Here is a 25980-nt window from a genome sequence, read left to right as displayed (position 1 = left end):
AGAGGAAGGAGAGGAGAGAGAGAGAGGAGAGGAGAGAGAGGAAGGAGAGGAGAGAGAGAGAGGAGAGGAGAGAGAGGAAGGAGAGGAGAGAGGAAGGAGAGAGAGGAAGGAGAGAGAGAGAGGAGAGAGAGGAGAGAGAGGAGAGGAGAGAGAGGAAGGAGAGGAGAGAGAGAGGAGAGAGAGGAAGGAGAGGAGAGAGAGAGGAAGAGGAGAGAGAGAGGAGAGGAGAGAGAGGAAGGAGAGGAGAGAGAGGAAGGAGAGGAGAGAGAGGAAGGAGAGGAAAGGAGAGAGAGGAAGGAGAGGAGACAGAGGAAGGAGAGGAAAGGAGAGAGAGGAAGGAGAGGAGAGAGAGAGGAAGGAGAGGAGAGAGAGAGGAAGAGGAGAGAGAGAGGAGAGGAGAGAGAGGAAGGAGAGGAGAGAGGAAGGAGAGGAGAGAGAGAGGAGAGAGAGGAAGGAGAGGAGAGAGAGAGGAAGGAGAGGAGAGAGGAAGGAGAGGAGAGAGAGAGAGGAGAGGAGAGAGAGGAAGGAGAGGAGAGAGAGAGGAGAGGAGAGAGAGGAAGGAGAGGGGAGAGGAGAGAGGAGAGAGAGAAGAGAGAGAGGAGAGGAGAGGAGAGAGAGGAGAGAGAGAGAGAGAGGAGAGAGAGACAGGAAGGAGAGGAGAGAGGGGAAGGAGAGGAAGAGAGAGGAGAGAGGAGAGAGAGAGGAAGAGGAGAGAGGAAGGAGAGAGAGAGAGGAGAGAGAGAGGAAGAGGAGAGAGGAAGGAGAGGAGAGAGAGAGAGGAGAGAGAGGAAGGAGAGGAGAGAGAGAGGAGAGAGAGGAAGGAGAGGAGAGAGAGAGGAGAGAGAGAGAGGAAGGATAGAAGAGAAGCACATTGAAGGCCCAGATTACCTGTGAGACGAGAAAGCAACTCTGGGGAAGAAGTTTAGGTTACTGAATGCATTAATAGTACATGAATGTTATTGGATATAGATGGATGGATAGAGAGAGAGAGGAGGAGAGAGGAGCTCAGTGCATCATGGAGGTAGGAGTCCCCCGGCAGTCTAAGCCTATAGCAGCATAAACTAGGAGCTGGCTAACTATAAGCTTTATCAAAAAGGAAAGTTTTAAGCCTACTCTTAAAAGTAGAGAGGGTGTCTGCCCTCCGGACTGAATCTGGGAGATGGTTCCACAGGAGAGGAGCCTGATAACTGAAGGCTCTGCATCCTGTTCTACTTTTAGAGATACTAGGTACCACAAGTAGGCCTGCGTTCTGGGAGCACAGTGTTCTGGTAGGTACATAAGGTACTATGAGCTCTTTAAGGTATGATGGAGCCTGACCATTAAGAGCTTTAAAGGTAAGGAGAAGGATTTTAAATTCTATTCTAGATTTTACAGGAAGCCAATACAGTGAAGCTAAAATAGGAGTAATGTGATCTCTCTTTCTAGTTCTAGTCAGAACGCGTGCAGCTGCATTCTGGACCAGTTGGAGAGTCTTTAGAGACTTGTTAGGGCAGCCTGATAATAATGAATTACAATAATCCAGCCTAGAAGTAACAAATGCATGGATTAGTTTTTCAGCATCATTTTGAGACAGAATATGTCTGATTTTTGAAATGTTACGCAGATGAAAATAGGCAGACCTTGAAATTTGTTTTATGTGGGAATTAAAGGACAGATCCTGGTCAAATATAACTCCTAGGTTCCTTACAGTAGTACTGGAGGCCAAAGTAATGCCATCCAGAGTAGTTATATCATTAGATAATGTGTTTCTGAGGTGTTTAGGGCCAAGCACAATAACTTCAGTTTTTTCTGAGTTTAATAACAGGAAGTTACAGGTAAAAGAATCAGTGTAGAATCAGTAGTGTAGGGAAGTGCATGGATGAGGGGAAATGTGTGCTAGACAATAACAAACACATGAAGCAAAGAAAGAAAAGAGATGTTGCTGGTGGAAGAGAGAGGGAGACACTGAGCAGCTTTGATAAGGTGATCCAGCCCAAAGCCCAGCTGATGCTTCAGCCTGATGACTCTATTAGTATTATTAGTAGTATTATACCAAGAGGAGAGAGATCAGTGGATGCTGCAGTTATACTGGAAGCATCTTAACCAGTAAGCTACCAGAACACTCCCAGTTCAGCTGATGGTCTCACTGTGCTTGAATGAAACAATCATTCTCATCACTCTCTCTCATAGCTGCAGACTGTTAATCTTTGTTTAGCTTTAATCTTGCAGATGAAGGAGAGAACATGGAGTTACATTGAGGCTTCCATAATGTGCACAGTGTGTCTGTGTGATCTGATCCCATGTCTGTCTCCACAAAGTTAACATGAGGACATCTTGATTAGAAAACCACTTTTACTGTCCACTATTTTTAATGTGACTGCAGGATATTTAGACTCAGTTCAACTCAGTGAACAGTTCCAGTTGAGAAAGATCATCTCTCTTTGCTACCTGCTGCTGTCAGGTTCACATCTATAAGCAGCTACATTTACTGACTGTTCACAAACACTAATGAAACTAATGACCTGACAATATTACACCTGTACATCATTAAATATCAATGTATTCAATATTTAGACGAATAGTTGTTTACTTTCTTTTCTGAGAATCTGAAAAACTGATTCAGCACAAACACAATGAACAAACCAATAAGGTTGAATGATTTTAACATGATGTCATCAGAAAGATGTTATCAGGGCATCAGCATTAAAAATATAACATTGAGCTTTAATGTGTATCAGATCTCTTTAAACAGGCTGAATTCTGCCATTCTGCTCTTATATATTGATCAGACCTCTGTGCATTTCCTGCTACTACTCTTCTCTACACCAACAAGAGAGAAAACAGCTGAGAGTTTCTTTCTGTGACCAACAGAATATCAGAAAGACTTCAGAACAACACCATGTAACACCACTTCCCTCTTTACAATAAAAAGATGAACTGATGAGAAATAAAAGGCTCCATTGCTCGGTTCAACACACTCAGGGGTTTAGTCTCTATGACCAGTAGTTTACGGAGGCTAATGTTGGTTAACGTTAGCTAACTTTACATATTGTTGTATAACTGACATTACTGAATCAGTTTGCAGAAGCTGCTCATGTAATAATAACTTTATTCACTGATAACTGTAACATACTGATATATGTTGTGATAAAATGCTGCTGTAATAAAACCTCAACCACAACCTCTAAAGTCCTTCATGTGTTTCACCAGGTTTGAATGAAGCCTCCAACACCCAAAGGAAGAGAAGTAGAAGAAACAACTGTAACATCCAATAATGACTAGAAATAAATAGAATAACTGTTCATTAACTTAACAGCTAGAAACAACCAACTGAAACATTATTTACACATCTGAGACTAAATATAACTGACATGTTATTTCTGATATAAACAAGTAGAGCAATATTTTAACTATAATAAAACATTTATATTATTTATATTAAAGAACTAAACTACTAATCTACACTGATTTATAATGTTAATCACATCTGGACTTACAGAGCCTTTCTGCAGTTCCTCACAGCTGGGATCAGTCTCCGTCGTCCCTCCTCTGATGTGTTGTACTTCTTCAGGTCCAACTCATCCAGAACCTCCTCTGACATCTGCAGCATGTAGGCCAGAGCTGAGCAGTGGATCTCAGAGAGTTTCTTCTCTGATCTGTTCTCTGACTTCAGGAACTCTTGGATCTCCTGATGTACTGAGCGGTCGTTCATCTCCATCAGACAGTGGAAGATGTTGATGCTTCTGTCAGGAGAGATATCATCACTATTCATCTTCTTCAGGTTGTTGATGACTCTCTGGATGGTTTCTGGACTGTTGTCTGTCTGACCCAGCAGGCCTTCTAAGACACTCTGGTTGGACTCCAGAGAGAGGCCATGAAGGAAGCGGACAAACAGGTCCAGGTGCCCATTTTCACTTCTGAGAGATTTCTCAATGGCTCTCTTCAGGAAGTTATCCAGAGATAGGAGATCATAATTTCTTTCAGGTGGGATGTTTTTGCCTTTGAAAAAAGCAGAAATTTTCCCAAAGACAGATTTTGGTTTTGACTCCTTGTGTTTGTTGTCCTTGTGTTTGTAGTCTTCTCCCAGGAAGTCCTCCAGTACCTTTGTCTTCCTGCTGGTGTAACAATGGTACATGTAGCCTGCAGCCAGAAACTCCTGAACGCTCAGATGAACAAAGCTGTAGACTGTTGTCTTCTGGTGATTCTCTCTTTTGAAGATCTCTGTACAAACTCCTGATAACACCGAGGCCTCTGTGACTTCAAGGCCACACTGCTCCAGGTCTTCTTGGTAGAACATGATGTTTCCTTTCTCCAGTTGTTCAAATGCCAGCTTCCCCAGCTTCAGAAGAAGGTTCCGGTCAGCCTCCGTCAGCTCCTCTTCACATTTCTTAGTCTTTGTCTTGTGTGCTTCATACTTGTTCTTCTTCCTCTTTGTCTGAACCAGCAGGAAGTGTGAGTACATGTTAGTCAGGGTCTTGGGCAGCTCTTCTCTCTGGTCTGGAGTCAACATTTGGTCCAGAACTGTAGCAGTGATCCAGCAGAAGACTGGGATGTGACACATGATGTGGAGGCTCCTGGATGTCTTGATGTGTGAGATGATTGTGCTGGACTGCTCTTCATCACTGAATCTCCTCCTGAAGTACTCCTCCTTCTGGTCATCAGTGAAGCCTCGTACTTCTGTTATCCTGCTAACAAATGTCAGAGGGATCTGATTGGCTGCTGCAGGTCGGGTAGTTATCCAGATGAGAGCCGAGGGAAGCAGCTTCCCATCGATGAGGTTTGTCAACAGCACGCTGACTGATGACTTCTGTGTGACATCAGACACGACCTCACTGTTGTTGAAATCCAGTGAAAGTCTGCTTTCATCCAGGCCGTCAAAGATGAACAGAACTTTACAGACAGCGAGCTTCTCTGCTGTGAGCTTCTGTAATGTTGGATAGAAATGACAGATCAGTGTGAGCAGACTGTGCTGCTCATCTTTGATCAAGTTCAGCTCCCTGAACGGAAGTGGAATCAGCAGACTGATATCTTGGTTTTTGGAGCGCTGTGCCCAGTCCAGAGTGAACTTCTGCACTGTGAAGGTTTTTCCAACGCCAGCGACGCCGTTCATCAGAACCACTCTGATGATGTATTCCTGTTGGTCAGGTAAGACTTTAAAGATGTCCTGACACTTGATTGGAGCGTCATGGAGGGTCTTCTTCTTGGAAGCTGTTTCAAGCTGCATCACCTCATGTTGGGTATTAACCTCTTTACTCTTTCCCTCTGTGATGTAGACCTCAGTGAAGGAGCTGTTGAAGAGGATTTTCCTTCCTGCTTCATCAGTTTCTTCAGTCAGATGTTGACATCTCGTTATCAGAATGATGTGATGTTCATCTAAACCCTCCTGCTTTCCACTTTCTGCTGAAAGAGAAGAACAATATAGATGTGAGCATCTATCAGTGTGTTTACATGTATTAATGTAAGCAGGTTACTCAGAGAAAGGTTAGCTGGGTAATCAGGGAACATGTTAACATGCACAGTACTGGTTACTGTCAATCTGTACAAGCAACAAATCACTGATCAGATTTCTCCTCTACACTGACTTTATTCTCAAAGCATGTCTTTCTTATTTTATCAGTATTAGTAACAGAAGACGTTTATCAGTCCTGACTTTTTATCTGCTTTGCTCTGTGTGTCTGAGTCAGAACTTTTCCTCACAGCCTGAATGTGTCTGAATTCAACAAACAGTCAAATGTTAAGTGGTGGAAACTAAATTATTTAGACTTCTAGAGGATAATTTGTGTTAGTTTAAGTTTTAGTTGGAGTTTAAATTTAAGGATAAATCACTCTAATGATCTCTACTTTCATTCAGCAGCTGTCACTCTGAGCTGCTCTACAGTCTTTGGTTCATGTTACGTGTTTACATGGCAGATAAATCAACGTTCTCCAGGAGAAATCTACCTGGGAAATAATATAATAATAAAATAATACATTGAAATTCTCTGATCTATAACAACAATAACAGTTACTTTGTAGGACCATCTGTCAGAATTACATCACTCTCCACCTGACAAGAGTTCATTCATGTTTTCCAGCGTTGCATTTAAAATCTTTCAATAATTCAATGACGACCCCCCAAATTATCCACAGTGTGAAACCAGCCTGCAGGAAGTACTGTATGTCTGATGGTCAGTGGCGATAAAATATAGATTCACATATTTATACAATCATTTAGTCTGATTTCATGAGTATATATCTCTCACACAGTTCTTTGTATCATGATGTAAACCTACTCAAATTAAAGTTAAGACTTTAATGTAGAATCAGTTATTTTATCTAAGTTTAATATGAGCCTGATGAAAAAAATGCATAACTATTCAAATACTTACTGTGTGAGCAGTGAGGTGTCTCAGTGTTTGGCATTGTTGCCTCACAGCTAGAAGCTCCTGGGTTTGAACCCTTGTTGTCCCCGGTCGTCTCTGTGATGAGTTTAGATGTTTCCCCAGTGTCAGCGTGGGTTTCTGCTGGTTGCTCTGGTTTACTCCCACCATCAGAAACATCTGTGTTAGGATTGATACTCCTGTCAGTGCCACTGCCCACTGCTCCTAGAGTATAGGATGGGTCAAATGCAGAGTATCAGCTTTGTTTTAATGTATTTGTTCTGAGAAATGACAATGAAGGGATCTTAATCTAAAATGATTAAACTATATAAAGACACAGGCTGTTTCTCCTCAGATCTGCTGTCTGGATGTGATGTCATGTTTGTCTCTTCCTGTGACTGACCTTCTGATCCTGAGCTGATGTTCGACAAATCCGTCACCAGATCATTCCTGCTGATCTTCTTTAAAACGCTCTTCATCACCTCCACAGCTCCAGCTAGTTCATATTTCTGCACCATCAGATCCACCACGTCCCACCTCTCCTCTGCCTTCTCCAGCTGGCTCTTTCTGATGGGTTCGATGTCGCCCACCTCTTCATCCTCGAGGGACCATTTGAAGTTCTTAAATTCATCGTCTTTTAAATCGTCCAGGATATTGAGCAGGTCCCTCTTCCTCATCTTGGCTCTCTGTTAAAATCAGAGAACATTGATAAGAGAACAGTTGTGTTTCTGTCAGTCTGCCAATAGAAACTCATTGTGTGTTTGTACTGGATCTGACTCATTTGACAAACAGCCCAGTTTGGCTGCAGTCGTTTAAATGTCAGAGAAGCTCAAGAGGATCTTCAGTAAAAACATCTTACTACAAATATACTCAGAAGCTGTTCTGGAGCTTTCTATCACATCCAGTGTTCTCAGTTATAGACATGTATGTGTTCAAATGTTCTGTTTTCTGTCTTTAATGTTGAGAATAAGTGTAATCTCAGCACAAGGTCCAGTTAGTGTTCTGCTTTCACAGCTCACCTGTTTGTTGTGGTTCAGTGAACTCTGGTGTCTTCACATGTTCTGATTGGTTCGTTAACGCTGGTGTGAAAACTGTCAACAGAGAGCTCCTGAAGATGAGGGTCTAGTCTCACAGTGAACTGTAGCAGCCGATAACGTTCTTCTGGTATCTAAAGCTGAAGACGTGAGAATAAAGAGATCTGAACTTGTAAATGTGTAAACTGTGAATGAATATGACACATCCTGAATATTAATCTCCTTTAAACTCACAGTGTGTTTGTAGAGTCTGAAGCATGCATGTAGTCTGACTGAATCATTTACACACATTTCTATGAGCTGCACAGCTTTGATAAACACATCAGCTGACTCTTTATATTAAGATGCTGAACCTGCTGCAGAAGATCTTCAGACTAAACTAATAACTGATGGAGATGCTTTAGTAGAGAGTGTGTTGTCAGTCAGTGTTTGTTTTTAAATGACATCTCAACACTGAATCATCTTCAGGTCAGTTTAAATAGAAACAGTCTCTTACTTTGTGTCTGAAGGTCCAGGTTCATTACTGAAGTTTAGAGGATCATCATCAGACTGCTCACTCTTCATCAACACAGCTGGATGTTAGAGACTCTGCTCCATCCTCATCTTCTGGAGTCTGAGAGGTAAACCAGGAACATCTTACGTCTGTCAGTGCAGCAGCTCTCTCATGTTGTGATCATGTCTAAAATAGAAGTTATTATTCAGTCAGTGTGACGACCTGCTTCAGTTAGAACTCCACCATCATTATTCAGCTCTGATTCTTCTACGTCATCAGTCCCTGTTACAGTAGGACGCTCCGAGGATAAACTCTGATAATCAGCCCTGTGTACGTGCTGCTGCTGTTTGCTCATAACTGATAAAAGATGATGATGAATGATTCCTCGTATCAAAGTACAGTCAGACTGATCTGATGGCAGTTCCAGAGAAATCAAAGTTCACTGTGAGTCTACAACAGTTTGACATTGACTGTAAATCCTCCATCTACAGTGAAGTAAGAAGCCGGCAATGTTCCAGTCCTGATTAATGATGCTGATAATAAGTTATTTCTCTTTGAGAAGATCAATAAACTCAGCAGGTTCACTCTGTGATTTTAGGATTTTATGAAGAGTTTTGAGAACTCAACACCTTTTGGAGCTTTTTCTGTTGTACAAATAAGAAACACAGTTCAGGTGTTTGTGTCAGAACTGGACCTTTAGTTTCTAACTGCTGATGCTGAACCCTCCTTAAGACCCTCATCATTTCAGCTCATATTCTACTTTTACAACATTTAAATAAGTCTGAATATCAGCTCTGTGCTTCTTTTTCTATCTGAAACTGAATATTTATCTCCTGTAAATTCACAGTTTATTTGAAGAGTGTGATGCATGCATGTAGTCTGATGTTATAACTTACAGACATTTTAATGAGTAATAACTTATAGAAATGAAGTGAGTCATTAACATAACCATAAACCATTATCAGACCATGAACCATGAACTCTCTGAACACAGATCTGCTTCTACACTCAAACATGAAGCACTGAATACATTTTATCCATTCATGAGTTAATATATAGTTGTACATTCTCTCAGTAGTTTGGTAAATAGTGAAAATGTATTTTGAATGAATTGATCATTGTCTCTATTTAGAGGCAGCAGTGAGTCACGTTACATCGCTGTGAGGACGAACAAACCAGGAAACAACAACAGGAAACAACGTTTGAACACCTCAAACTCTGTCATTTCATATTTAATCAACTAAACAATGAATGTGATAAATAATCATCAGATTGATCAATAATGACAGTAATCATTATCTACAGTCCTGATATTAACACTCACCTGCCTCAGACTGTTTTCCTCCTTCTGCTCTGATGACTGTGAAATGAAGTCTGTACAGACGTTCACCTTTACTCCCTACCTGTCTGCTCCTCCCTCCTTCTTCTTTACTGGAAGTCACATGACTGTCATTTATGATCTTTGTGAAGTTTTATGACTGTTGGTCTGCTGTTTGGTACAAACAGACACAAAGACTTCCTCATTGTAGTAAAAACACTTATTTTCCAGTAAAGGTGTGTTCTGTGTTAAAACAGATAAATGTGCAGCTACAGTCCACAGGGAGACTAAACTAAAGTCCCCCCCCCTCGAGCGCCCCCAACAGCCAACTAAAGCTTGACCCTTCTGGCCTTCCTTGATGCAAAATAGTCAATGATGTCATCAAATGAAATCTTCTCCCCTATTTCGTGATTCATACTAAGACCAAACCAATTCACCTTGGAGGAGCACAGATTCGTTTTGTATTACCTTTTTTTTTGCAATTTCACAAAACCCAGAAAAATAAAGATGTGCATGAACTATAGGCCTGTATTTATAATATGATGAATGAAATGTGTGTTATTTGGAAGAAAGTCGAGGTGTGACTGACTTTAGTCCACTAATTTCATTAGAGTATTGCTCTGTTAAGTGGACCCCCGTTCCAGTAGGGAGACCCAGAGGTGAACTGCCCCCCCCCCCCCTCTGAACCACTTGACCACCTGTGCGCCAGGTTGTTTTTTTTTTGAAGAGCTTGTTCCGCCCCACATGAGTCATTACAAAATGCTGCCCTGGGCGCCCAATTCCCTCATATCAGGGACCGCTACTGAGAACTGTCAACAACACCACCGAGGAGAATTTCACCTCCAGGTAATGATAAAGGGTTTAACCCTCCTGTCGTCCTCGCGGGTCAAACAGACCTTCCTCCCCCTTTATTTAATTTTTCCTTCATTCTTCCCTTCCTTCCCACTCTCTTTGCTCCCTCCTCCTTCCATACTTCTTTCCTCACTTCCTTCCATCCTTCCTTGCTTCCTTCCTTCCTTCCTCCCTCCCTCCTTACTCCTTCTCTTCCGTCCTTTCTTTCCGTCCTTTCCTTCCTCCCTGCCTTCTCTCCTTAATTCCTTCCTCTTTTCGTCCTTACCCATTTCCTTCCTTCCTTTCCTTCTTTCCTTCCTTCCTTCCTTACTTCCTTCCTTCCTCCTGTCCTTCCTTGACCTGAGGACAACAGGAGGGTTAACCAGTCAGGAAGGAAAAAGGTCACACAGGTCCAAGAGAACATGTTCCATGATAAAATATAACTTTCATAAATGGCTTGTCAGGACCACAATACATTTACTAAACACTCCGTTATAAAGCAGACAAAAGCTAAACAGTGAAGAGCAGTCACTCATATGAGGGTATCAACCCTTACACAGTGATACAGGGGCCCAATAAAACAGCCAGTAAGGCAGCAGAAGTGAAGGACAGGGTGGAGCTTACCACAGCAGCATGGAACCAAAAAGAGGAGGATCCAAAAACTGAACAGCAGCCAGAACTCTGCACACCAACGAAGAAGAGGACTCAGACCGGACCGAACCAGCAGAGGAGTAGACTGCTGCTCACTGAGACACACAGCACCTGATCAGCAACAAGAAAGGAAAGTATTCATAAAAGCAGAATCACACACACACACACACACACACACACACACACACACACAACACACACACACACACACACACACACACACACACACACACACACACACACACACACACACACACACACACACACACACACACACACACACACACTATATCTGCTTGGGGAGATAAAGGTTCTTCACCTGCTCACACAGACAGTTTAAGTTTCTGTCTGTAATGAAGATTAAAAGAAAACTACAAACATTTTGAAAATAGTTTCTCAGTCATGAAATAAAGGATGACGTCAGATTTGAACATTTTCAAACACAGAGCTGAGCTTCCTCTACGTCTTCCTGTCTTATCTTACGTCTGTCAGTGCAGCAGCTCTCTCATGTTGTGATCATGTCTAAAAAAGAAGTTATTATTAGAACTATAGAAGAGTTTTGAGAACTCAACACCTTTTGGAGCTTTTTCACAGTTCAGGTGTTTGTGTCAGAACTGGACCTTTAGTTTCTAACTGCTGATGATGAACCCTCCTTAATCAATCAAACTTTATTTGTATGGCACTTTTCATACATCACAATGTAACACAAAGTGCTTCACATATTCAGAACAAACAAAAGAAATCATTAAGCATTGGAACTCATTCAAAATAGGAACTCAGGAAACGCTATCATAACTCTCAAAAATCTGTGTTTAGGAAACACCAGAGGTAGGATTAAAATAAATAAACAAATACATAAAATAAATAAATAGATAAATAAATAAAAACAAAATAAAATAAGGAGCTAATAAAAGATGAATTAAATATAAAAAATATGTAAAAAAGTAAAGAATACTATAGAATAAAGTGAGTAAAACCAAAGATGTTAGTAAAACAGTAAAAGTAAAGAAGTAAAACAGACATGAAAGGTATTAATAAATAAATAAAATTCAATTGAAAGACAAATTAAAAAGGTAGGTTTTAAGTTTGCTTTTAAAAATATCTACACTCTCTGCCGTCCTCAGGAAGGCTGTTCCAGAGACGAGGACCATAGTAATAAAAAGATGCCTCTCCGTGGGTTTTTGTCCAAATTTTTTAATTAAAAGGCGGCTACCAGAAGACCTGACAGTTCTAGAGGGTTCGTATGATAAAAGCAAATCTGATAAATAGGAAGGATTAAGACCATTAAGAGCATTTTAAAACAATAAAAGGATCTTAAAATCAATTCTAAAACAAACAGGTAGCCAGTGCAGAGACTTTAACATTGATGTAATGTGTGCTCTCTTTCTGGTCTTGGTCTGCACACGTTCTGAGCTCTGAATTAACTGTAAAGAGCTATATTCTTTTTTGGGAGACCAGAAAGCAGAGCATTGCAGTTGTTCATTCTGAAGGTATTAAAAGTATGCATTAGTGTTTCTGTACTGGCTTGAGAGAGAAACAGTTGACAACTGGCAATGTTTTTTAAATGATAAAAATACAGTCTTGGTGACATTTCTAATGTGGGGTTTAAAACTTTGATTTTTGGTCTACTGTGGTCTATTATATCAAAGGCTGCACTTAAAGCTGCAGTTGGTAACTTTGAGGAGAGAGAGGACTTAGCATCACATTTGAAGAAGTACAACTTTCAGATCCCTCCCCCTCCCTCTCTGCTGCACTCCTGCTCTGCCTCCAGAGTCCCTCCCACAGAGGAGGCTGACGTGCTGTTGTTGGTAACGGAGGTATAGGTAGTTTTGTCCATTACTTTCTCTACGCTCCTGAAGCCGCTCTCCCGAGCTGAGGAGGAAGGGGGAGGGGCCTGTGTGCGTGAGCAGTGATTGACAGCTGTCAGACACTCAATCAGACACCATCCTGGATCTGATTGGTTCTTTTTGTCCGGTCACGTTGGATTCTGCCAATTTGCAGTAGGAGCAGTAGATGGGGCTAAATGAACCTGTTTTTTTTTTTTTTTTTTTTTTTTTTACAGATGACTAGTTTCATGTAATGCTCTTTACATAGTGACAGTCTTAGCAAATATGACAAAAAGTTACTTTTATAAGACTCACCAACTGCAGCTTTAAGTCAGGTAATATCAATATGGACCTAAGGTCATTAACAATTTTAACTAGTTTGACATTGTTCATAAATATTGTGAGTGTTCATAAAATCATTTAACTGGTTAAAACAAGTTTCCCTCAAATTTTGCTTAAAAATGGTAAATTGGATATTGGTCTGTAGTTATGAAGTACAGAAGCATCCAGATGTTTTCTCTTCAGAAGTGGTTTAATTATAGCAGTCTTAAGACCCATTGGAAAGACACCCATCTGAAGTGAATAATGTACAATGTTCAGCAAGTCTTCTTTTAAAAAGCTATGAAATGATTTAAAAAGTAATGAAGTGAGAATTGGATCTAAAATACAGGTTGCTGGTTTTAAGTGAGAAACAACTTTTGCAAGCATCTCAGCATCAACCAGGACAAATGTTTCCTCATCTAAAAACAAAGGTTCCTGGATATTAAAACTCACAGACTGTTACTGAGGTAGATTTGATCTGATAGAGTCTATTTTACTTCTGAAGTGGACTGCAAATTCTTCACACCTTGAGTTTGTAGACATACTTACTTGCAACCACTTCAGCAGTACGATAGTGACCGTGAAAAAGACACAGTAGTGACCTGACAAACCTACATCAACAATGGAAGAGATACTAACAGACAGGCCTTAAGTTATTATAAGATCTAAAATGTGGCCAGCTGAGTAAATTTTAAAATTCCAAAGCAAAAGAGTCTCATTGATTGTCCACATACAGGTTAATATTATTGTTATTATTGACAGTTATTCTGAAAAATCTGAAATAAAAGAAGTGCATAGTTTGGGTGGTCTATATACTGTCATACAAAGTGTTGGGGGGATGTTAAAAATGAGTGATCACCAAATGTGATTTCTTTAAAATCAAGGGACAATGAGAGGATGGTTGCAGTACGTCCACCTTTTTTCCCTTCCCTTAAAGAAAATGTTATGCCCTCATCATTTTAGGTGATATTCTTTTTTTTAAAGATTTTGTTGGCGTATACACCTTTATTTAGCAGTACATCGATAGGAAACATGGGAGAGAGACGGGGGTGTGACATGCAGCGAAGGACCTCCAGCCGGGATTGGAACCGGGGTCGGCTGCTAGATGGCATGGGCTCTAACCACTCTACCACCTGCACGCCCTTCAGGTGATATTCTACTTTTACAACATTTTCATAAACATGTTTGAATAAGTCTGAATATCAGCTCTGTGCTTCTTTTTCTATCTGAAACTGAATATTTATCTCCTGTAAAGTCACAGTTTATTTGAAGAGTGTGATGCATGCATGTAGTCTGATGTTATAACTTACAGACATTTAATGAGTATGCACTTATAAAAATGAAGTGAGTCATTAACATAACCATAAACCATTATCAGCACAATTAAACCATGAACTCTGAACTCAGAGCAAAAGATTAAAGACAAACAGTCTGTACAAGTGTCACATTCAGTAATGAGAGAACAGGAAGTTCTCTTTGGCTTTAAACATCTTTTAAACTCTGCCACCTTCGCACAGATCTGCTTCTACACTCAAACATGAAGTTCACTGTGTGTGTGTGTGTGTGTGATTGTGTTCTTTTATATTGTTTATCCTACACTTTTTATTGGTAGTTATTTGTTTGTTTATTGTTTCATAAGCCATTGAAAGGAGAAGCACTGACATTTTGTTGCACAGTTGCTGTTCAATGACAATAAATGTATGATAATGGTGTATCATAATAGAATAATAGAGGCAAATGTAACAGACCTGTCTAATGTGTGATATAATTAATCTGGCAGAGATGTCCCTATTGGTTTTGATTTGTGTTGTATGGTGTCTATAGAGCAGTTTGACCAAGTTGGTGAATTAGGGACCTATGTTCTATTCTCTAAAACAAGTATTGCCACTCGAATGCTTTTTCCACATTGAGCAACACTGCGACACAGGTTTTGGAACTATGGATTATGTCGAAAGATCTTCTAACATTGTAAATTGATAATCTGTTCTGAATGAATCTTGTGGTCCATTTTGTTTATATCAGGAAAAACCTTTTTAAGTCATAGAACAAGGACTAGACATGTTTATATTCACAGGGTAGAATTGAAATAAGCTACTACAAGCTGCAACGTTTGGGATTCTTAACTAGTTTGGGTAAAACAACAATCATTGCCTGTTCCAATTATCCTACCCGTGTTTATGGCATAATTAAACATTATGAGCACAGGTTTGGGGCTGAATGATTTTAAGAACTCTATGGGGAATCCATCATTTAAGGTTATGGCTTTCGTCTCTCCTTTGTGATACTGCCCTCTAGTGTCTCCTTACAATTGTCTGATGAAAAATGATTTATACTCATAGAGTTACATCCTTGTGTTATGCATACAAATTGATAGATCTCAAGAAAGCCTTGTTAATGTCACTATACAGGTAAAAATGTCACCCTTTTTGGTTGTTCATAGTGCCATATTTGGCCCTAATCCTCTTCCATATAGTTTTATGCACACTTTTTGTTTAATTTTTATTAAATATTTCCAGATTCTGTTTCTTCAGTTGTCTGATGTTTTTCAGACTCTTCTGTTCATATTTAACATGTTAACATGTAATAATAAAGTCCTGTAGATGTCTTTATTTTCTAACATTTAAAGTCTGTTCAAACATTTGTCCTCTGAGCCTCTGCTGCCACCTGGTGGCCTCCTGCAGCATCACAGCACTCTGCTTTAAATCACACAGTCCATGATAGAAACAGCTGATGTGATAACCTGCTGAACAGCTGGAGGATGTGTATATTCTGATTTGAATCAGTGAGATCCTGTTGATGTCGGAGCCTGAAGCTGAAAGAAGGAAAACTGAAGGACGCTCTTCTGTGTAGCTGGATGGTTTTGGGATTCATCTCATGGCCAAAGAGATGAGAGGAAAATGTCACATTAGGAAAAAAATCTTTATGTTGAAGCTCATTTCTGCCATGGAAAACATAGGTTAAAGTTGTTGTTTTTTAAAATACTTGAGCAATTGAAGGGGATGCATATATTGTAAATCTGAATATATCAAAAGTCTATGTACGAATGTAACGACAATTCAGGAGTGTTGCAGTAATGCATATTTCTTAACACATATATAATAAATTAACTGCATATACTGTATATTATTTTCATTTTTTACACAATATCAAAATCTAATCCCCTGATTACTTTGAAACTTCCCCAAAACCTTCCTTCATTTCTAGCTCTAATATTTGGGATGTTCTTAAGAATAGATAAATGCTCATTATATGGTTCATAGTGTGGCTGTAATGAAGACTGCGGCCTCTAGGGGGCGCTTGTTGTGTTCATTCAATTCATTTAAAGAGACATCAGACGAGCCGCAGCACTTCTTGATGGCAAGTTAGCGAATAAACCTTTATTATGCCTGCACAATCTTGCCAGAATTAAGATTAACATATCAAACAATTAAAATTCATTTCATTCATACATATAAAATCACTATAAAATGTCACTCTGTAATATTGTGTCATTGCAACATCATCTGTGTTTTCCAACATTCACAAAAAACTGATTGTTTCACCGCACTTCCTTCCTGTGGTTAAAAAAACTAAATCGTCACATCTGTCCTCTCTGAACACATAATCCAGGAAGAGAGATCAACCTTATCACCTGCTCCTTCTCAACAATAAGACCATTTTCTGTCAAAGAAAATAAAAACAATAAATAATTTCAAAAGCAGAGTTTTTCTTTCTTAAAGTCACAGCACAGCTTGTCCCGATCCTCCGATATATCTTCAGCTTTCTGCAGCTTTGTGGGACGACGCCTTTATATCATTACACAGGTTTGACCAGACAGGATATGAAACTAGATGCTTCTGTTCCTGGTTGTACAATCTTACTGTGGAAATAAAAAAGAAAGGTAAAAAGTACAATTTCCAAGTTTTTGAACCCAACAGACCCAGAAGAAAACTTGGTAGTACAAAAATCTATTAAGTGGTTTTGTCCAAATGATTGATGTCAAAAAGAGAAGATTGTCTTTACCTGACTTAAATATGGATCAATTAAAGTAGTAGGACCCAAAGTCCTAAAGGGGATTTACTCTTACCAAAGTTCAAGATTAAACTCCTTATGAAACCACAGTGTACATTTACTTTGTGTCTGTAAATGAATCAAACTGATTCCAATGAAATGATTCATTTTGATGTAAAAAGTCATTATAAATGCTGCTGTAACAGTAGTTAGTTTGACTGTGGAGGTGGTTGCCTTAAGATAATTTAGAACAACTTAGATATTGTTTCTTCATCATTAAGGTAAAACTGATCACATGGAAAGATGCAACCTGAAACACAATCACTGTCTTTAACTAAAGTTGTCATCTCATGTGTGTAAATGAAAATAAAACCGATGTGTAGGCGGGCAGAAAGTGTCACAGAGAGACTCAAGAAATATGTGTGGAAACTTTCCCCTGGACCGGGAAGTGAAAAATCTTCAGTGCAACATGGAGGATGAGGAGGGACAGACATCGAGATGAAGAGTTCAGTTTTAAGGGACAGTGACGTGGAAGGGACTGCCGGGGACATTCTCGTCCCCCCACTTCACGATGAGGATGTAGCTGCCCTGCTCTTTGACTGTGTACGTGACGTTGTACATCCTGTTGCCCATGTGTTTGACGTACACTTCTTCGCATGGCGTCTTTGGCCCGTGGACGCCCACCATCAACATGTTGGTGCCTGCAGAGATACCGAGAGTCAGGGAAATGTTCTTGTGCATGGATTAAGGTTGTTTAGGTTGCCTAACCGACTACCATGAAAAGCAGCTCTGAATTATTGTTAGAGCCAATTCATCTGCAACAACTGGCTTATCACACATATGTCTGTAGATGTTGACCAAGACCTGAGAAGAATTGTCAGTAGAGAAACTATAGTTTAAAGATTTTTGTTATTTGGTACGATTTAAACCAACTGTTGGGGTTATTTAATGAATAATTAATTCTGATACACTGAGGTGTTTTAATTAACTTTCTACATAAATTAAGCATTTTTCAATGGTTAAAATCTCTAATTTCATTAAAGCAATAATTTCCACCTTAATCGACTGAGGCATAAAACCCCTTTAATGTATCAGGACCCAGTAATCATCCATTAACTGATTCAAACTTTGAGGTCAAACTTGTAACAATTAAAAGTAAGAAGCCTGCATGTTTATTGGTGAATTTTAAGCACTGTGTAGTCCATCAAAAAATCCATTCATTATCATTATTTATAAAAAATTCTGATTTCTGTACTAGATACAAAGAAATAAAAATGATATCCATCTGAAACTTCTGACTCTTGTCAGCAAATCAGGATTTCAGCTAATGTCCTTCTAATTTTTCAGTGTTTAATTAGATTTCAAACATATCTTTGTGTGCTTTGTCGTGTCGTGTCTCACCTGCTTTGCTGCAGTCGACTGTAAATGTGTTCTTCTGGCCCACAAAGGCTTTTGATAGGCCAGCGCCCCTGGAGATGACTTTACTAGCATCTGAAGAGAATTTGGGCAAAGAGGCGAAGGCCCCGCCCATCGCTGATGACTTGGTGACGGTTTCCACGAGAACCGACGACGTCTCGTGCAGACTGTGGCCGCCGGACAGACGAGGACCTGCAGAGACATTTATAGTATCAGCTGAGACATCTTAGTAATGAGATGCCAGTTTTTGGCACCACTGTTAAAAACAAAAGTACTTTTACGTGGTTGTCACGTGTTTGTGGGGTTTTGTGTCGTATGTTTCCACTATCAGTTAGTTCAGCTGAGATATGAAACCAAACCAATGGCTTTCATTGCAGTCACACGTGGAAATACATTTTTCCAAAGGTCTTTAATGTAAACATTGTGGTCATTTAGGGTTCTAGGGATCATTAAGAAAATCTTTCTCCTTCAGGTAGTTCTAATAATTATTGACAGTTCTGGCGGTCCTTTAGGAGGTTCTACTGGCACCTGAAGAGGCTTCAGTAATCTTTTGGATATCTAGTATCTGGTGGTCATTGATTAGGTTCTAATGGCAATTGAGGACTTTGTACCAAACAAGATGCCATATAAATTATTGAAATATTTATTTAGTCATATTTAAAAACAATTAAAAGTTAGAAAATGTCGATGTCAACCAATTTGGGCCACTTTAATCATAAAAACTGCAATATATGTTTGAAAATAGTTTGTTAGGATCAGTTTGAGTTTGTTTTTTATCTTTTTTAGTTTGACTGAGGTACCAGCCAGGTTTCTCTCCTGGCCTGTAAGTACCAACCCCACACAAGGAGGAACCCTTTTTCATAGATTACACCCTTTTTTGCACAACAATAAATGAAATAGACCACATTGACCTATAGAGACTAAAGTTTGTATTGAAATCAAAAGGAAAAAACCTATCCTTCCTATTTTTTACTTTTCTTCCTGTAAAATAAAACAAAACAAAATAAAATATGCAGTTCAGCTCAGACCTAAGTTGTCAAAAATACAATAAACTTAGACATAGTAGTTATCACTTGTTTGATCAATTATTGTTATAAAATTGATTCCTTTTCCAAACCCCAGTAAATGGTACATGCCCTTCTAGTATTCCAACAACTCAAAGCACTTTTACACACATTCACACGCAGTGTGCTAGTGCAGCCAACGGGAGGAATTTGGGATTTAAGTGTCTTTTCGAGACCGAGGACACTTTGATACGTGGGTTAGGGTTAGACTGGAGGAGGCAGGAATTGAACCTCCCACCTTCTCATAATTGGTGTTGAGGACAATGACCCACCTGTGACTTTGGCTTTGAAAGGGCTGCCTACGATGTGCTGGGGTCCTCCATACTTGATGGAGATCAGGTAGTTTCCGGGAGCCATGGGTGTGTAGGAGACCTTGTAGCCATCAGTGCAATCCTGACAGTCCATCTTTACTTTTGATGGTCCGTCGATGGTAACGGACAGAGCTCCTGCGCCGGCATTGCATGTGTTCACAATAAACTCTGACGCAACGCCTAAAGAAGGAGACAGAAAGGACAAACACTCATTAAAACTTACTTGATTCGTTAATTAAGAGCTTTTAATTTAGGTATTTTTTAGGAGTTTTTTTTGTTGTGTACCAGTAGTTCCTCCCTCCAGTCCTGGTCCAAAGGCAGACACCATGCCAGGATCTCCCACTTGTCCCGGTTCTCCCACTCGAATCTTGAAGGGGCTGCCAGGCACATGGCTGCCGTTGAAACGAACGTCGATGGAATGAACTCCGTTCTCCCTTGGGATGAACCTGATAGCATGCTGATCTGTAGCAACACAAGCATTACAATCAACACTCATAATAGGTTCTAGGACCGCTGGGATGTTTGTATTCTCTTAATTCTGGATCAACTTGCTGTCAGTGTTTCAGAGTTTCACTTTTCACTGCTGTAAGAGGAGCCAAATATAGGTAGGCATCATCTGCATAGCAATTACACTGGGGTTATGCTTATATACTGTGAACATAAAGGAAAAGTAATGCACCAAGACTTGAGCCTTGTGCTTCTCCTTAATGTTAACTTAAAGTGCGATACAGAAAAGGTGGCCCTGACTGGAGCCGTGTGGAACTAAATATGATGTTACTGCTTCAAGTTTTACATAAAATCTTTTTTTACTAGACGGTTTTAACACCCACTGATAGTTGCCGGGCCTTACCGCTGTCCAGCTCGGTGATGTAACACTCTTCTATGGCTCCTGATGGTGTGTGGATTTTGGCATCAACCAGCCCTCTGGCTCCATTTAGCTGCACAGCAAAGGAAGCCTCCTGCCCCACCTTCAGACCCATCTCCTGATGAACAAGAGAGGAAGAGAGAGAGATTGTATCTATTAATAATGTGCGGTTACTTTATGGTGTTTAAAAGTGCATTGTCCAATCCACTAATGAATAAAATTAAAATAATATATTTTCGTATGTGTATTCATCCCGAACTGTCAGAGTACAGACATTGTGGTTCAGTGCAATTAAATGTTTTAGCATGACTTAGCTGTAGCATGCTCATGGATGTAGGCAGTCTGGTTACCATGGTTACCCTGTAGAGTTAGATTTGTATGTGGAGTTTTGAGACTCTTCTCACACTTTCTGATCCACAAACGTACGCTGCATGTAAGTGCAATCATGTCAAAATCTGTGAGGCATTTCTCCTAAAAGATTACTTTACATGGAATATCAGGGTGTTCACTGATTCACTGAGCAGTCCAAAGATCTCGTTCACAACAGAGTTAAAATAATTTTTTAAAGTCAGAACTTCCATCAAACTTCATACTCATGCACTCACTGAAAAGAGTGTCTGTGTGGTTTTATGTTTTTTCTATTTTGTTATGTATGTTGAACTGATGTAGTCTTATATGATAAGTAAGCTGAACAAAAAAAGTTTGGTCTAAAAGGCTTAATGTGGATTTAAGAGGAACAACATTTAAAGAGAAAATGTATTTTAATCTAATCTGCATTAGCGTAAAAATGGTGCATGAGGTGATACTTTTACTCTATTCTTAACTACAAAGGTCACATGTCTAAATATACAGAGCTACAGTTATAACAAGGAGGTGGTGAAGATATATTTACACAGAAAGTAAAGAGCAGCCAGACACATCTGCTAATAATAAATCTATTCATGGAAAATCAAAATGTCACCTTTTTAATATAGAAGATGACACATCAGATGGTTTATAGACACTCTTCATATAGCGGTGAAGTCAGCTGACTCTGTATAAACTGTGACTGTAATGCAATGCAGATTTAGATGAGGTGCTCTCACCTGCAGGCTGGTTATGGTGAGACGGCGAGCATCATCAGACAGTGTGGCGATGGGGACAATGAAGGGAGAGTCAGGGATGTGCTCGTCGTTAAATTTAATGGAGACCTCATAATCACCTGGAGAGAAGACACAATAGCAAAATGCTGAACTGATCATTTGAAAACTTTTATTTGTATGGCAGCTTTTAAAATCAGATGTTTAGAAAGTGCTTAAGAAGCTCAGCGAAACTAATGATGAAAGGTGGACACTGTAAAGATAAAGTTTAAAAAAGAATGAAATAGGAGTGCACAAAAAGTCACGACAGAATTATGGTAACATTATTCAATTGAAAAAAAATTCTTGTTCAGTCTTAGATGTTTCTCTCAGAGATGACCTGGATCAGCAGTAATATAGACTTGAGTGTCGTCTGCATATCGATGAACATACTTATAGATTAACTATATTACTATAATAATATATAACTATATTATTGGGAATACACATAGAAAGTAAAATGCAAGCTGTACATAAACGTTTTCTATCGATCCAACTCGCACGGATTCCTGCATTCAGCAGGTTAAAAGCATGTTCATGTCGGCGCCATGGTAACAAAAAGACAATGATTGTATTTATTAAGTCACTGATTTTTTGTCCCTGTGGAAATCTCCCTGTAGAGAAACCAACTGCTCACAGGCTAATTAGAAAAAATCTTGATCACTCAATACAGAATTTATAAGTTAAAACCATATAAAGCAGCAGTCCTTCTTTGTGGAGTTTGCATTTTCTCCTCTTGCCTGCGTGGGTTCTCCGGCTTCCTCCCACAGATATAAACACTATGCACCACCAACAGTTAGAAAACTTTTTGCAGTCAAATTTAAATGTCCTTATCTGAGTACCTCTGTCTAATCTAAGCTCTGCTCGGTCCCCTTATTCCAAATATGAATTATCACTGAGACCTTACGTGTTATTTTAAACTTTGAACAACAAGCAAAAAAAATGTATAAACATGTTTCAGCCAACTTAGATCAGTGTTGTCAATTAGAATAATAATAATAATAATAATAATAATAATAATAATAATAATAATATTACACTATTATTTAAACTTTTATATCATGGTGCTTTGTTATAGTGTTTACTCAGTGAGATTATTATTCTTGTTTTATTTCATGGATGATTTAACTAAACAATCTTTATGCTCTGATCATTATATCTGTGATTTGTCTTAAAAGGTGCTTTACACATTCATATTATTGTTATTATTATTATCTATAGTCTGAGTGTGAGTCTCACCAGGCTCCTGAACCACGTAGGCGACTCCACAGGATCCATCTTTCCTGTCTTCAAAGGTGATCTCGGCCTTGCTGGGTCCTTCCACAGCGATGGACAGACCTCCAGCGCCGGCTTCTCTGGTCCAGATACTGAACTCAGCTGCAAAATGAAGAAAAATGAGAAAATAAAGAAAAAGAATGAAATAAAGAAGGAATAAACATGAGAAAAGGAAAGGTCTATGAGAAGAAAAAGGTTGAAGGAATATAAAGGGAGAAGAGTCAGATATTTCCAGCCCACCTGGGATCCCTGCCACTCCTCGGTCCAGACCGGTGCCTCCTGCTCGGACCTTGTGGGCCCCTCCTTCTCCCAGGGGCCCCACGGTGAATTGGAACGGGCTCCCGGGAACGTGCTGGCCCCGGTATTTAACGTTCACGATATGAGGTCCCATCTCCTGAGGAATGAAGCGGACGCTGTAGGTGCTGTCCTCTCCTCTGATGATCTCGGCGTCATCCGTCTTCCCGCCGGGACTCGTCACCTGAGCTGTCATCTCCTGGTTTCCTGTCTCACCTGCCGGATGGACGGAGGGAGACGAAGGAGGTGAGCACACTTTCTCAACCTTTTCTGAACCAAGTTAGAGAGAAGTCAAGTTTTAGTGGATTATACTTTGAAGAGAAAACATCACAGCATCCTGCACGAGGTATAAAAATAAACACATGAAAACAAATACGTACAGTTAGACCCTCTAAACCATCTAAGAAGAAAATGTTAATGTAACCTGATCCTTAAAAAACTCCTAAGTAAAAACTGCAGGTAACAATTGCTGGTAATTGTTAAGATAATATTTTATAGGTTGTCATAACTTTATAATTAGAGTTAATGTCACTTAATTGATCATTAACACCTATTTGACATTTAATATCACTTTACTAACATCTATTTATGTAACAGGGAACAAACAGTTCATATTTCTTATTAATATTTGATCAACTCTACAATCAAACCTGAATATAATACTTTGACCTTCTGAATTGTTAAAATAAGCAACAGCGCTATATTATAATTCAGATTCCTGTTCAGTCAAACCCGATTATGACACTGACATGCATCAAAAACAGATTAAACAGTGAGGTTAGATGTTTCCGGAGCTTTTCTACCACGACACTCACACATGCACACCCACTGAAAACCTGCATCAGGGTTCAGACCTGTGGAGTTCAGCCTGAAGTTTAGTTTTAACTTTAATATTGAACTAGTTCAATTTTTGTCAATATATGTGATGATTGTTTTTTCACCATAGTCTGCATCTTTTCTTTTTTAAGATTATAATTTTTAGGCATTTTTTGAATTATTTTTGGCACCCTAAACGTGGGTCCCCAAAACTCGAAAAATTGCACACACATCAAATCTGGCAAAATGTTTTATGTATTATGGCTCCCCTAGAAAGTTAAACAAATGGAACCCCTTGTCGCAGATTGACATAGACAAATGAAATTTGGTACACGTATGTATCATGTAAAGATGCACAGAAAAGTCTCTTGGACCCATACCTTAACTCCAACAGGAACTCTGCCATTTTGCATTGAATTTGTGATTTTTGCACAATTTTCGCGATTTCCAGGCATCAGACGTTTATGAATTCCTTGTACAGATTTAATCCGATCGACTTCAAATTCAGTCATTATGATCTTAACACATTGTAGATGAAAAGTTATCAAAATCTTTTGCCTACATTAAACCTGCCGGCTGTGGCGTTGTGGCGAATTTCGCTATTTCGGGGTGGGGGGAGCGATGGTCTGTCATCGCTGCTTGCAGCTTTAATTATTATTATTATTATCATTATTATTATTATGGTTATCAATGTTTTTATGATGCTCAAATGCTTCCTTTTGTAGGATGATAAAGATCTGAACAAACACACAGGTCTGAAAACACTTTAAAAAAGTTAGACACACACTTATGTCTCACACACACACACACCCTCCTGCAGTGGCGGTCGGCTGCCGCTGAACCCTCCCAGACACTCTCGTCCCAGGAAGTCTCCGAACATGTCTCTAAAGGGGTCTCCTCCGACCTGCGTGCTCTCCTCCACTCTGACCTCCCGCTTCGTCTCTCCAGCTCGAGTCTTACTGATCTCCGTCCGCTCGGTGCGTGTGTACGTATGGCTGCTGCGCGTGAACGTCCGTGTCAGACGCTCCTGAGCAGACACCATCTGAAACCAGTTCCCTACAGCGAGGAAGAGCAGGGAAGAGGAGGAGGAGGAGAAGGAGGAGGAGGAAGAGGAGGAGGAGGAGGAGGAAGAGGAGGAGGAGGTGAAGTGCATACTGGGAAATGGAGGAAGCCGGGTGGACAGATGAAGCAACTGGAGGCTACAGCGTGATGTCACAGCTCACCTGGTATCTTGAGGTTGAGGTCGCAGGTGCTTCCCACGGTGGCGATGGAGGGAGCCTGACGCTTCCTGGTGATGCTCTCCTTCATCCTGCCCTCGCCAAACACCTTCACCGTGAACGGACTTCCTGTCGGGACAAAAACATCAGACATCGCTGAAGAAGAAGAACTGAAATCAAGAGTTTTGGACTGTTTCATGTTTGTTTTGTGTGAATATTAGGAGATAAACAGGTTAGATTTGTACCTGGTACGTGTTGGTCAGCAAACTTGATGTTAATGATGTAGTTTCCAGGTTCAGTGGGACAGTACGTGACTTTACACGTCCCGTCCTCCACGTCCTCACAGTTAATATCCACTTTACTGGGACCCTCGATGGACAGACCCAGACCTCCGTAACCTGAGAACAGAAACACTCGTGAATTTGTTTAAAGAGATCAGACATGAGCTAACAGCTGGCAGACAATAAAGTTGATGGTACCTGCGTTCCTGGTGTCCACGATGAACTCGGCAACCTCGAAGGTGTGTCCCTCGACCAGGCCCTGACCGTACACCTTCACCTTGCTGGCGTCTCCGATCTCCGACTGACCCACCATGATCTTAAACGGGCTGTTAGTCACGTGCTTCCCGTTCTTCTTCACACTCACCACATGTTCGCCAACTTCCTTTGGCGTGAACGAGATCCCTGCGAGCAGAGCAACACCTCAGCTTTAGGAATTCCTTAAAATCTTTGCAAATTATTGCTGAGGTTATGTATTGTTTGACTAAATTTAACAGGAATTACATCTTCTAAACAAACCAAAA

The 25980-nt window shown here is 40.0% G+C and overlaps 2 protein-coding genes across 4 annotated transcripts in view; both read right to left on the bottom strand.

Annotated features, from left to right (window-relative positions):
• The window catches only part of LOC134004242 (NACHT, LRR and PYD domains-containing protein 3-like), a 124497-nt gene extending 115097 nt beyond the window's left edge, over window positions 1-9400 (bottom strand). Inside the window, exons 1-6 of one of the 3 annotated variants that reach the window (XM_062443452.1) lie at window positions 9190-9400; window positions 7869-7985; window positions 7358-7512; window positions 6742-7024; window positions 6348-6563; window positions 3477-5379 (exon numbers count right to left, since the gene is read on the bottom strand). In XM_062443452.1, coding sequence (XP_062299436.1) covers window positions 3477-5379; window positions 6348-6563; window positions 6742-7015 — 2393 coding nt within the window. In that variant the 5' untranslated portion in view covers window positions 7016-7024; window positions 7358-7512; window positions 7869-7985; window positions 9190-9400. Of the gene's footprint in view, window positions 1-3476; window positions 5380-6347; window positions 6564-6741; window positions 7025-7357; window positions 7513-7868; window positions 8038-9189 lie in introns of those variants that run through there. The other 2 variants (XM_062443453.1, XM_062443454.1) reach the window with 2 other exon arrangements.
• A 6774-nt stretch (window positions 9401-16174) lies between these two features.
• The window catches only part of flncb (filamin C, gamma b (actin binding protein 280)), a 61442-nt gene continuing 51636 nt past the window's right edge, over window positions 16175-25980 (bottom strand). Inside the window, exons 38-49 of the mRNA XM_062443591.1 lie at window positions 25658-25861; window positions 25424-25576; window positions 25185-25307; window positions 24772-25017; window positions 23092-23361; window positions 22816-22953; window positions 21544-21659; window positions 20444-20576; window positions 19879-20055; window positions 19555-19773; window positions 18204-18410; window positions 16175-17503 (exon numbers count right to left, since the gene is read on the bottom strand). Coding sequence (XP_062299575.1) covers window positions 17316-17503; window positions 18204-18410; window positions 19555-19773; window positions 19879-20055; window positions 20444-20576; window positions 21544-21659; window positions 22816-22953; window positions 23092-23361; window positions 24772-25017; window positions 25185-25307; window positions 25424-25576; window positions 25658-25861 — 2174 coding nt within the window. The 3' untranslated portion in view covers window positions 16175-17315. The remainder of the gene's footprint in view (window positions 17504-18203; window positions 18411-19554; window positions 19774-19878; window positions 20056-20443; window positions 20577-21543; window positions 21660-22815; window positions 22954-23091; window positions 23362-24771; window positions 25018-25184; window positions 25308-25423; window positions 25577-25657; window positions 25862-25980) is intronic.

Source organism: Scomber scombrus, chromosome 22, assembly GCF_963691925.1.
Source record: "Scomber scombrus chromosome 22, fScoSco1.1, whole genome shotgun sequence".
NCBI lineage: Eukaryota > Metazoa > Chordata > Actinopteri > Scombriformes > Scombridae > Scomber > Scomber scombrus.
The sequence above is the reverse complement of the archived record's forward strand: the minus strand, read 5'-3'. Positions and strand labels throughout refer to the sequence as shown.